The sequence below is a fragment of the Felis catus genome, chromosome X (assembly GCF_018350175.1).
Source record: "Felis catus isolate Fca126 chromosome X, F.catus_Fca126_mat1.0, whole genome shotgun sequence".
Taxonomy (NCBI): Eukaryota; Metazoa; Chordata; class Mammalia; order Carnivora; family Felidae; genus Felis; species Felis catus.
Window position 1 is genome coordinate 58,922,232 of NC_058386.1, and position 13,456 is coordinate 58,935,687.

Here is a 13,456-nt window from a genome sequence, read left to right on the forward strand (position 1 = left end):
ATTTCAGGAGCAGATTCTTTAAGCCCCTTACCCATTTAGCCCACCCCCCCTTTTTAAGGGGAGAGTCAATAGGACAGATGAGATCCTGGCCAACACGGTGTGTGGGGGTCGTCCCCCCTGGCTCTCTCCACTCCTGGGCTAGCTACTGTTCCTTCTTTGTCAAGTCTGGTATGTTCTCCCTCCCACCACCCTAGCCCAGCCTAAGGAAAGACACATGAAGATCTACATCACAGAGTGCCTAAGGCTGACTGAGTCAATCTGCTTTTTATAAGTAAAATAGGGAAGCTGTAAATTAAAACGAAACTCCACAACCAAACCACAACATACACCAAAGAGACAATTTATCATGTTGTATCAATCTTTAATTATGTGTAAAGACTTCCAATCACATCACCTAGGGACCATTTTACCCACTGCTCTGTTTAGCTGCCAGTCTCTTGTCTCTCTCTTCAGCAATGGTGAGGCGGATGCCCTTTCCACGGGGAAGAGAAATCCATGGTTTATTGCCCTGGAGGGGAAAACAAGGAGAATCAGAAACCACCGCACACTAACTCCATCAGCAGCTTGGCATCCACTACCTTTGTCATCTCATTTAAAGAAAACAGAAACCTGAGAGCATTTAACAACAGTCAGACACTTTTTAGATGCTGGTTTATCAGAAACACCCAGTGCTTGGGCTGCAGAGGTCACTTTATTAAACTCACTGCTCATACATGTAGATGTAAACTATAATATCCTTCGTAATTAAGGACTTAGAAGTACTGAAGTAGTGACCAAGGCCGACTGCTTGTTTCCCCCCAAAAAACTCCACAGGCACAAACTGAAGAACGTAAGTATAAGGCATATTCATTCCCTTACTGGCCAGTTTTCAACCAAGGTGATCAGGTCCCCTGATGATTTTGTGACACTGAAAAAGCATAGGCTTGCCCCAGCCCTGCTTGGTGCAATCCCCATCCCAGAAGAGGATTTACACCAGGATCAGTAGAGCCAGCCAGGAGCCAGATGCTACAGTCCCAGCAGTACCAGCATTTACTAGTTTTCCTGGACTAGGGAAGGGAGACCCAAACTTACCTTGCCAATAACAAAAATGTTGGAAAGCCGGGTGGCAAAGCTGTTGCCATTGGCATCTTTCACATGAACCACATCAAAAGAACCAGGGTGTCTCTCTCTGTTGGTGATCACACCAATTCTTCCCAGATTAGCACCTCCGGTCACCATACACAGATTACCTAGGTGGAAGAAACAATTTGCTTAGAGCCAGGCACCATGCAAACTCATAACCTAATGTGATGGATGACAAGAGATAGGCCTAAACAAAATCAGTCCTTTTTCCCATTTGAATTTACTTCTATTCTATGGATAGGTTACCCAAGCAGGGACTATCAGGGCTCTCCCAAGATTTGCCCCACCAAAACCACCTTGCCAGGTCCTCACCATGTCTTGCTACTGTTCCTCCAAAGCCCAATGCTCTGCGAGTTACAGACAGACTTTGAGGATGATGACAGCATTACTAAGGGCTGTATCATAATTAGGCTGGCTGCTATTCAGTCATCTTCCTGCCTAGACCTCAAGCCATTTCCATAGATAGGGGAGCTTTTTTGAGACCTTTACAGATCTGAGAATGTGCCTTACAACAGACTCCTTCTCAGCCATCCAGAATATTCTGAGCATTTGGGCCTCTGGAAGTAAACATACTATATACCTGGGTGTTGGAGAAGTTCTCCAGTTAAGGTTTTTTACACATCCCCCGCACATTTCTTAAAACTTTTGAGCTGCCCCCTTCCCAATCCCTTACTACATCAAAAGACCTTTCTCCTTGGTTGCTTATCAGAATCACCTAAGAGGGTTCAAAACAAAACCCTGTACCCAGGCCCGGTGCAAGTCATAATGCTTTATTAAGCTTCCATTATAGGGAGAGAAAAGCAAAGAACAGTGCTTATACCTGGGCTTAAAGAGAATGCCCAGATAACAGAAGCTGCTTACCAGTATCAAACTTGATGAAATCAGTAATCTTTCCAGTCTCCAAATCAATCTGAATGGTGTCATTCACCTTGATGAGGGGATCAGGATAGCGAATGGTGCGAGCATCATGGGTCACCAGATGAGGGATTCCTTTTGTTCCCACAAAGATCTTTCTCACTTTGCACAACTTATACTGGAAACACACAGGAGTTAGCCACATTTAGTTTAGTTCACATGCGCCAAACTCTAGAACCTATGAAACAGTAAACTCATAGTTGCTAACCAAACCCAGAACGTGAAACAGTAACCTCTATTTTGCCCAGAAGGTATGAAACAGTATGAAACAGTAACCTTGTCTGCGAATGTATTAAACAGTAACATATGAAACAGTAACTTCTAACTTCCTAGTTCACATGCGCCACATGAAACAGTAACTTCAAATGGCAATTGACAGCTGAAGGCAACAGACTTACATAGGAATGGCCATTTGCCAAACTGCAGAATGGTGATCTTGACTTCGTACCCACCATAAATTTTCCTTACTGTCCCTCTCTAGGGCAGTTTTCCTGTTATGTTTTCCTTGTACCACTCCAGGTTACAGTCCAAGGCACTGAAGGCCCCACAACAAGGGTGACTCCCTACTGAGTGGACTGATCACCCTCCTTTCCCCAGGCTGCTTAAGCCTCACAGGCCCCCTGAATTCTTGCAACTTACCCTCATCAGCTCCCTAACAAGTGCCTCTTAATGCCTCCTTCCAAAACACAATTGTTTTGTCTCACAAACTGCAATTGTATTACCAGTTCACCTAATCAACAAATATTTCACATGAAGGGTTTCAACGTTGAATTTTCACTCCAGGGCCTCCTCAAAGTAAATCAAATCACCTTGATGCCACTGGACATGCCCTCCAGCCTGCTGATAACAAGGCAGCTAAGCAAATTAGGGGCTGAATCACCCAATTGAATTAACCTTCATTTATAGCCAATAATTTAAGGAGCCTTAAAACTTTGCATAAAACCACTACAACAAACTGGATTAAATAATCAATGTCTGTAATCTTTTTTTGGATCTCAAACAAATGCCCCAAGGATTATCAGTCTCCTCCATTAACACCTTTCCTCTCTGCAGGGTAAAGCTAGACCCACCAAATGGAGACATGACACAGGGCCAATCAGGTTGGACTAGTATTGGTTTTCTGGTCCCTTATACTTAAAGGACCCATACTTCAAGCACAATAAATGTTCCTAGAAATCCCTTTCCTTGCCTCTAAAGCCAAAGTTAAACTGGAATTTATTTCTGCCACAAAAAAGACAATCTGTTAAAAATGTTAACTTCAAACGGGGATCAGTAGGTACCCAGCAATGAACTGTGATACAGCTATTAGTAAGACTTTTACTAACACGACATAAAATTGCACATACAATAGAATCCCTCCAACCTGTTAACTGGCTGTTTTCAGGTATATGACCGCAAGCAATCTTAATCCACCTACCTCACTGCAATGGACCAGACCATATACTTAATTCAGACTCTAACTTCGTGCTGAAGACCCAGCCTGCTTAGAACACTCACCTTGGCCTCCTCAGGTGTGATCCGATGAACAGCAAAGCGACCCTTGGTGTCATAGATCAGGCGGAAATTCTCCCCAGTCTTGTCAATGCTGATGACATCTGATATTGGAACAGTTTAAGGTTACTATACAGCCCTACTACCCCATGCTGAGTAACAACCACAACACTCTAAGAAAAAACTCACCATATGCTTCCCATTTCAAATACTAACAAGAACTCCTAAGGTTAATGATGATGACTAGCTAATCTTTTAAAACCTTGTCTTTAGGACATATAAAATTTAAGGTTAACTAAAATTTGGTTTTGAGAAAGGATTCCTGATTCTTTGCAGCCCCACACTATGTTAGTAAAAACTGAAGGGGAAGGGCATGCTTTATTTCTGTGACTGATAAAAGCCCACCAATATTAAATACAACTGCCACTTTGGAGAGGAAGATCAAGCAAAAGGAGCCACCACCAAGTGCCCACCACTTAATCACTTACCCATAAAACCAGCAGGGTAGGTTATATCAGTTCGGACCTTGCCATCAATCTTAATAAAACGCTGCATACAGATCTTCTTTACTTCATCTCCTGTTAGGGCATACTTAAGTCTGTTCCTTAGGAAAATGATGAGAGGGAGACACTCTCTCAACTTATGGGGACCAGTAGATGGACGAGGGGCCTGTAAAATGATAAAAAAAAAATGATCTTCAACTATTGTTGGGATTCACTCAAACTCACTGCCTATGTCCCGAGACCATCAACTAGACACCAGACTATCCATCACCGCCCCCCCCCCCCCCCCCGCCCAGTGTGGGCAAACGAGAGGTGTCCCAAACTTGTAAAACTATTCCAGAACTTAAACCTTTATTGCATGTTTCCTCTTTACAGGACCAGGCCCATTAAGAACATTTGAATTAGGAGTCGATGTGAGTGTACTATGTCATTACGTGGAACAGAGGCGGCAGAGTTATTAAGGAGTCAGGCAGGGTGCAATTAAGGTAGCACAAGGTCTTCAAAAACGGGGAGACAAGAATACTCTTCCCGTAGTCCTGTCCCCAAATAATTCCTGGATATAGTAATCAGGAATGCCTGGTACATAAAAGAGTATAAAATAGGTCCTCTGGACATGTCAACTATATCTCCCTAACACTGGACAAAAGAAAGTCTCCCTTAAGATACTTACAAACACACCGGTCAGCTTATCCAGCATCCAATGCTTTGGAGCTGCTACCCGCTTCAGATGTTTCTTGGGACCACGAGCCTGAAGGAGAATTTCAGGGTTTTAGATTTCAATGCTGTTAAAATGGTTACAGGTTTTTTCAAGAACAGCTATAACTTCTTGGAAGAATGGAGTCTAAGTTTCCCCCTTCAGAAAAATGTGGACAGTGTTAAGCATAGGGCTGTGCCAGAAGGCAGAGAAGTAAACGCATAGTTATCTAGCAAATACTATAGGCTCCATAAACTGCACCCACCCCTCTCACTGTATAGAGAACACTAATTACTATCTTTGAGAACTGTTCTATGTATTTTCATGTTACTGCTTAGAAGTGTCTGCTGCTTGAGGCTGTTTCTTCTAAGAAACCTTTCTGGCGAAATGGTCAGGGGTTGGACCTTGTGGCACAGAGCCAGCCAGCAACAGAAATGGACAAGAACCCAATCTGTGCTTCTACTTGCTAATCAAATAGAAAAGTTTTTCCATCATAACCGCCTGGTGTGTCTGATGCGAGATTAACCTGCCCTCTGCAGAACCACGTGCCAACAGCTGCTCCCTCGTACTCTAAGGCCAAAAGCAGAGAGCCGCTTTCACTTTAGAATGAGGAAGCTTCTCAACGCTGTGTACAGATGCTTACCCGGCCACACTACGCCAAGTCAAGCCATGCCAAAAAAAACAAGGACGAAGAAAACGCTTCTCCTCCTGGCGCCCACCCGCCCTGTCCCGGGCCCATCATCTCTGCCCGTCTTGTCCACCCGCGGCTCCGGCCTGAGAAAGCCGTTCCTCCCGAGGCCGTAGGATCCGTGATCGGGCGTTGGCCGTGCCAGAGACCGAGGCCTTCCCGCCAGTGGCACCGACTTCCCCCCCGCCCCACTTCCTCTGGGGCCGACGTTCGCCCTCGCCCTCGAGCTCGCCTGGGCCAACCCGCTGGCTGCAGCCCCTTCCCCTCCATCCAGCCACCCTCTGCGGGAACCCTGGAGCCCCACGTAGCCCAGGCCCCGGGAGGATGGAAGCTGATGGGCCCAAGAGCTCGCGAGGAAGCCACCTTACCATGGCTGCGCTAGGCACGAAAAGAGGACCGCCTCTTTCCGGTACGCGAGAAAAGAGGGTCGGAGGCTGCGCGCGCCGGAGCCTCAAAACGCTCCGCCCAGTTCCGTCCTTTCCGGGCGCCCGGGGAGTCTATCTTGCCACCTGCTGGTGGGAGGTCATAGGGCCGAAGCTCGAAGCTGGGGCAGTTTTCTCTTTTCCTGCCGCGGTCCCAACCAGTGTTTGCTGAGCGCCTCTTCTGTCGCCTGATTCCATGTTAGCTGCTGGAAACACAAGATGCGCTCGACGTGTTCCCTTGACTTCGAGGACGGCTACTTGAAGTCCCACATACACACAATTGTATAATCAGTAGAATATATTTTGATAGAGATTTAATATTCTTTTTAACAATGTTTATTTTTGAGAGAGAGAGAGGGAGAGGGACGAGGGAGGGGGGGGGGAACAGAGGATCCAAAGCCGGCTCTGAGCTGACAGCAGGGAGCCCCATGCAAGGCTGTTACTAAGTTAACTTTGTAACAACCAGGGCTGTTGTTACCAAGTTAACTTTGTAGCAGCCCCATCCCATACTAAGTTAACTTAGTAACCGTGAGATCATGACCTGAGCAGAAGTTCAACTCTCAACCGACTGAGCCACCCAGGCGTCCCTAATATTAATTCTTAAGCATATTTTATCTGTCCCCTTTCCCGAGTACCTTTGAGCCAGCCAAACTGCCCATACTGTAAGTTGGGAAGAACCAACATTTTTGTTTCCTCTTGCTTCTCACAGATGGTCAAAGGGGTGGAGTGAAGGGGACAGGAGGGTAGGATCCTTGCTTGAACCTTGGCGCCTTGCTCCTAACTTCCTATACCACACGTTTGGCACTTACAAAGTCTCAAGGGAAGAGAGGAGACATCGGAGACCATCTGGTTATCTAACTAAAACTTAGATTTTATCGTACTACTTTCCTACTTTGAAACTGCCCTTGGCCCTCCTGCCTGGTCTCTCAAGTCCCTCTGCCTGTTACCTGCCACCTACTGCGCCTGAACACCCATTGCTCCCTTCCCCCATCCTAAACCTCAAAGCTTAAGCCACTCCAAACAACATACTCCTCTCAGAAAGCTCCCTCTTTCAAGCCTCTTGCCTGTGGACCTGATGATTCCTCAGCTTGGAGCTGCCATGGAACAGCCCAATTCCCTTTCTAGGCATCTAATCCCACTCCTCAACCTTGGGGATATACACAGCTCAAGTCTCTCTGGCTGCATGAGCCTGCGAGCCCCCTCAGGCAGGATCAATCCCACATTCTTCCACCCCAGAGCCCTTTGTTCAAACTCAAAGGCAGCACTTAACACATTGGGTTGTAATGACTGGTGTCCTTGTCTGTCCTCCATTAGACTGAGCATCTCCATAATCTCCATAACAAAGATGGCCCTAATCCATCTGGGCAAGCCCTTTGCCACTTGAGGGAGAGTTTGGCGCTGTGTCTAGCACTTGGTGAATACTTGTTGAATGAATAAATTGAGTCAACATACCACCCATTGTACTGAGTCTTTTTTTTTTTTTTTTTAGTTTATTTATTTTGAGAGAGAGAGAGAGAAAGAGAGAGAGAGAATGCTTGAGCAGTGGAGGGGCAGAGAGGGAGAGAGAGAATCCCAAACTGGCTCTGCACAGTCAGTGCAGAGTCCAATTTGGGGCTCGAACTCATGAACTGTGAGATCATGTCCTAAGCTGTAATCAAGAGTCAGACGCTTAACTGACTGAGCCACCCAGGCACCCCTTGCCAAGTCTTACTATACTATCCCTGAGAGTCTCCAGCCTGTGCCTGGACTCCTCCTGCCATGGTGTCAAGATCATTGCTCAGGAGGTCCCATTTTACATGTCTCTGCTCTACCCTCCACTCTACCCCTCAGCAGTCTGCAGAGGTGCGAGAGGGGAAAAAAAAAATGTTGCCTCTTTTCAACCAGACAGTGTGAACTAGGAAGGCAGGGACTCTTCTTTGTCTAAAACTAGGCCCATAGTAAAGTATGCTATGAAGGATTATTGGAAAGAAGGGGCAGTTGATTAGAGGTAGGGATTAGAGAGAGGGAAAGTGATGAGACAGTAAATGGAAGGTTTTCTGTCCGAGGATACTGGGGGGATAGGGTGCAGCCAACAGAAATGATGGGAGTTGATTTGGGAGTGAGGAATAACCATAGGAATTGCAGCCAGAGAGGATAGGAGAGACCGGGGGGGGGGGGGGGGGGGAAGGGGAGGCCTAGATCTGCAGATTTTACTTAATCAAGATCACACAGCCAGTTAGGGGTGGGGGGTGGGGGTGGGGAGCTGGTCTCTTGCATCCCAGGTCAGCAGGTTTGTTTGCTTTTGTACCACAGCTTGTCAAAGGACTTAAGGGAATCAAAGTGCCTTTTTCAGTATACAGGTTATTTTTTCCCTCTGTCAATTTGTATTTATGCACAAAGACACTCTAACAACAATGAAGGGAATTTGGAAAGAGCTTAAGAAAATCACAAATAGCACCTCCCCAAACCCCCTAAACACATCATCTGTATTCATTTGCTCCTTTTCCTGTTCTCATTCTGATCTGTTTGTGTGCATGCATACTTTTACATAATTTTAGTCCTAGCATACAGACCACTTTGCATTCTGCTTTTATTATATAATAAATACCTTCTGAGTTGCTACATAATCTTCATAATTATTATTTTAACAGCAGCATCATATTCCAATAAATGGATGTCCCATAATTAATAAAAGTTCTCTATGGCTGAACATTAAGTTTCTTGCACTTTTTCTTTATTGTGAATACCACTGTATAGTGAACTGTTTCCTTCATAAGCTTTTTCCTTCAGTCAGATGATATCCTCAGAATAAATCCATTTCTTCACCCAACATTTACTGAGTGCCTACTCTGTGTCAAGCTCAGTATTACCAACCTGGGATGCAGGGATGATTAAGATCTAGTTCCAGCTCTCAAGGAATTCACACTACAATGAAAGAGGCAAACTGGGAGGAGGGGACAGAAAACCTGGAGAAGCTCATCAGAGAAAAGATCATAGTGAGACAGTCTGGAACACAGAGGGCTGCTAAATCTTGGACTTTAGCCTGTAAGTGTACAATGGGGGACCGTTGAAAGATTTGAAGGACAGCGTCAACTTTGTATTTCAGAAAGATAACTCTGACTGCTCCCTACAGAATGGCTTGAAGGAAGTGTGAGTGGCTTGGAGGAGATGGGTTAGGGCTATTTTCAATGATATAAGCAAGAAACAGAAGAGTGAGACCCATGTCTGTGACTGGGGGGAGGGGCGGAGGAAAAGGGGATAGATTCAAAAGACATTGCATGCAAATGGGAGTATTGGCAGAATCTGATGAAAAAGATTAATGTGCAGGAGTGAGGGACAAATAGGTAATTAGGATGACTCCCAGGTTTCTGGCTTGGTGACTCAGTGGTACATTTGCTGGGAAAAAGGAGGAGGCATTTTTGGTGTGAGATGCACGGTGAGGAGGGGGGACATCAGACTGGAGATGTCTTATAGACACAGGTCTGAGCTCAGGTGTATGACCTGGCCTGGAGACTCACATTTGGGAGAATCTGTGCATCTGTCCATGGGAATAGTTTGGCAGTAAGTGTTGGGGGGGGGGGGGGGGCAACTGTGCTAAGCGTCTGAACACTGCAGTAGTGTATGTGTATTGCCAAAAACATTTGTCAGAAGATCCTTGCAATTATACTCGTGCCAGCCTGGTAATTACTTATTTTTAACATTTACTGATATGATTGTTTTAATTTGCACTTTAAAAAATCACTTGTGAGGTTGAACGTTTTGCCATATGCTTACTTATTCCATTTCCTCTTATGTGAAGTATCTGCCCATTTATCTTTGGGGGACATGTTTTTCTGATGGGTTTGCATGAGTGTTTTATAAAACACAGAAGTTTATCTTTTGTCATATTTGAGGCAGATATTTTTACCAGATGGTTATTTTCTTTTTGGTTATATTTTTCTATGTACAAATTTTCATAATTTTATGTAACTAAATCTATTGAACTTTTCTCTTGCAATTTCTTGTCAGTTCAAAGCTTAGAAGGTTAACAGTTCAAAGATCTGCTAAATACTCAATTCTATTTAATAGCATATATTTAATTATTGACTTGGGGTTTACAAAGATAAATAGAATAAATAAAAAATTCTATTTTTCCCCAACTGGCTAGCCAATTTTCTCGCTACAATATATTGAATGATCTTTCTCTTTTCTATTGTGTTGTAAGAACAGTGTTAGCATTAAATGAAGTCATATATAGTATGTGGTTCTATTTCTATAAGTATGAGCATGGGAGATGGAGTCTATGGTGAGCACAGAGACAGGCATTCCCAGTATCCTGTCCCAGCCTGCCAGAGTGAAGGGACGCATATGAGTGGTTCATGGTCATAAGTCATTCTGAGTAGAGCAGTCCAAACCCCTCACTCCCTGTCTTAAAGAGTAGCTCTCATGCTTCATATTCCCTGATCAACTAATTGCAGCAATCAACCAACAGCACAGCCTACGCCATTTCTCACATTGATGGGACATAGTGAGGCAGAGTGAAAAGGGCACAATTTGAATCTGTCTCTGTGTGCCCTAGAGTAAGTGGCTTCACTTCTCTGAATCACAGGTTCCTTATCAGAAAACAGGGATAACAATCTTTACTCTTCAGTTTGTTGTAAGGGTCAGAGATGGTGTATCAAGTGCATAGAACACAGTAGTGACTCAATCAGTGAATTAGTACTTCAATTCTCTCCTGACCACTTCTGGCTACTCCCTTCTTAAATTTATTTTTTAAGCATCTTTGTTGAGGAATAATTGACGTATGATGAAGGACACATCTCTAAAGTATACAGTTTGACAAATTTTGACCAATGTATATACCCCATGAAACCATCACCACAACTAAGATAAAGGAACATGTTCATCACCCCCTCATGTCCCTTTGTAATACCTCACTCCAACCCCTCCCCCTGCATTTCCAGGCAGTTACTGATCTGCTTTCAGTCACTATTGATTAATTTGCATTTTATAGAATTTTCAAGAAGCAGAAATCTTAAAGTATGTACTCTTTTTGTCTAGCATCTTTCATTCAGCATAATTATTTTGAGATTCATCCATGTTGTTACATGTATTAATAGTTTATTCTTTTTATTGTTTAGTAGTACTTTGTTGTGTGATATACCACAATAAGCTCATCCATTCACCTATGGATAGACCTTTGGGTTGTTTCCAGTTTGGGGTGATTACAAATAAAGCTGCTGTAAACATTTCTGTACAAGTCTTTATGGACAAATATTTTCATTTCTCTTGGCAAATACCTGTGAGTGGAATGGCTAAGTCATATGATAGATGTATATTGAACTTAATATTTTAATGTTTATTTTGAGAGAGATAGCACAAGTGGGGGAGGGGCAGAGAGCAGGGGATAGAGAATCCAAAGCAGGTTCCACACTGACAGCAGCAAGCCCCATGTGGGGCTTGAACTCATGAACCGTGAGATCATGACCTGAACTGAAGTCAGATGCTCAACTGAGTCACCCAGGAGCCCCGATGTATATTTAACTGAAAAAAAATTGCCAGGTGTGCATGGGTGGCTCAGTGGATTGAGTATCTGGCTCTTGGTTTAGGCTTGGTTCATGATCTCACAGTTTGTGGGTTTGAGACCCATATTGGGCTCTGTGCCGACAGTGGGGGGCCTGCTTGGAATTCTCTCTCTCCCTCTCTCTGTCCCTCCCCGCATCTCCCTCAAAATAAATAAACTTAAAAAAATTGCCAGATGGTTGTATTATTTTACATTCCCATTAGCAGTGTTTGAGAGTTCTAGTTGCTCCACATATTAAGGTCATTCTTTTTTTTTTTTTAATTTAATTTCCCTATTGTGGAAAATATATACAACATAAAATTTACCATTTTGGTCACTTTTTAAAAGTTTACTTATTTTGAGAGAGAGAGAGTGCACGTGCATGAGTGGGGGAGGTCAAAGGCAGAGGGAGAGAGAAAGAGAGAGAGAGAGAGAGAGGGAATCACAAATCCCGATTGGGGTTAAATCTCACAAAATGTGAGATCATGACCTGAGCAGAAATCTAGAGGCAGACTCTTAACTGACTGAACCACACAGGTGTCCCCATTTTGGCCATTTTTAAGTGTACAATGAAGTGGCATTAAGTACATTCACAGTGTTGTGCAACCATCACCACTAATCATTTTCAGAATTTTTTCATCTTTCTGAGAGAAACTCCATACATTAAACAATTGTTCCTCTTTCCCTTCTGCCCCCAGTGCCTGGTAACCTCTATCCAACTTTCTGTCTCTGTGAGTTTGCCTACTCTAGGTATCTTATGTAAGTGGCATCATAGGACATTTGTCCTTTTCTATCTGGCTTATTGTACTTAGCATAGTATTTTCAAGTTTCATCCATGTTGTAGTATGTCTCATATTTTCATTCTTTTTGAACTCTGAATAATATTCCATTGCATGCATATACCACAGTTAGTTTATCTATTCATCTGTTGATGGACACTAGTGTTTTTTCCATCTTTTGGCTATTGTGAATACTGCTGCACTGAACATTGGTGTGCAAGTATCTGCTGAAATCCTTTCTTTCATTTCTTTTGGGTCTATACCTAGAAGTGGAATTGCTGGGCCATATGGTAATTCTCCACTTAACTTTTGGGGAATTGCCAAATTGTTTTCCACAGTGGCTGCACCATTTTACACTCCCAGCATCAATGTGCAAGGGTTTCCAAATCTCCCTATGTCCTCACCAACACCTATTATTTTCCATTAAAAAAAATCCAGCCATCCTAATGGATGAGAAGTGGTATCTCATGGGGGTTTTGATTTGCATTTCCTTAATGATTAGTGGTGTTGGGCATCTTTTCATGTGCTTATTGCCCATTTGTATACATTCTTTGGAGAAATATCCATGCAAGTGCTTTGCCTATTTTTGAATTGGGTTGTTTGCTTTGTTGTTGTTGAGTTGTAAAAGTTCTTTATGTATTCTGAATACTTATAGGCCTATGATTTGCAAATATATTCCCCCATTCTGTGGGTTGTATTTTTATTGTCCTGAGTCCTTTGATACACAAATATTTTTAATTTTGATGAAGTACAATTTATCTGTTTTTTCTTTTGTTGCCTGTCAAGGTCAGTCTTATTAATTTTTCCATCCTAACATATGTATACTGGTATATCATTGTGGCTTTATTTTGCATTTCTCTGATAGCGAATGATGCTCAATATCTTGCCATCCATTTATCTTTTTTGCTGAAATATCTGGTCAAATGTCTTGCCTATTTTTCACACGAGTTGTTTATTTTCTTATTGTATTTAAGTGTTCTTTATATATTCTGGATGAAAAATTCTTTATCAGATATGTGATTTGCAAATATTTTCTTCAAGTCTGTGGTTGATCTGTCTTTTCATTTTTTAAACAGTGTCTTTAAAAAAAACACAAGAACTGGGGCGCCTGGGTGGCGCAGTCGGTTAAGCGTCCGACTTCAGCCAGGTCACGATCTCGTGGTCCGTGAGTTCGAGCCCCGCGTCAGGCTCTGGGCTGATGGCTCAGAGCCTGGAGCCTGTTTCCCATTCTGTGTCTCCCTCTCTCTCTGCCCCTCCCCCGTTCATGCTCTGTCTCTCTCTGTCCTAAAAATAAATAAACGTTGAAAAAAAAATTAAAAAA

The 13,456-nt window shown here is 43.4% G+C and overlaps 1 protein-coding gene across 1 annotated transcript; it reads right to left on the reverse strand.

Annotated features, from left to right (window-relative positions):
• Window positions 1–344: 344 nt before the first annotated feature.
• RPS4X (ribosomal protein S4 X-linked) lies at window positions 345–5,861 on the reverse strand. Its single transcript, XM_004000627.5, has 7 exons — window positions 5,782–5,861; window positions 4,702–4,779; window positions 4,017–4,197; window positions 3,535–3,632; window positions 1,984–2,155; window positions 1,072–1,229; window positions 345–508 (listed from the first exon to the last, which is right to left on the reverse strand). Exons 1-7 carry the CDS (start codon window positions 5,782–5,784, stop codon window positions 407–409), a joined length of 792 nt encoding a protein of 263 aa, XP_004000676.1. The 5' UTR covers window positions 5,785–5,861; the 3' UTR covers window positions 345–406.
• Between the last annotated feature and the right edge of the window lie 7,595 nt (window positions 5,862–13,456).

What these genes read in the sequence shown, in the direction of transcription:
- RPS4X (XM_004000627.5), bottom strand. An exon ending in TTTCATCAAGTTTGATACTG is followed by an intron (nt 1,230 to 1,983) that starts GTAAGCAGCTTC and finishes TCTTCCACCTAG; the next exon opens with GTAATCTGTGTATGGTGACC. An exon ending in ACATTTTTGTTATTGGCAAG is followed by an intron (nt 509 to 1,071) that starts GTAAGTTTGGGT and finishes TTTCCCCTCCAG; the next exon opens with GGCAATAAACCATGGATTTC.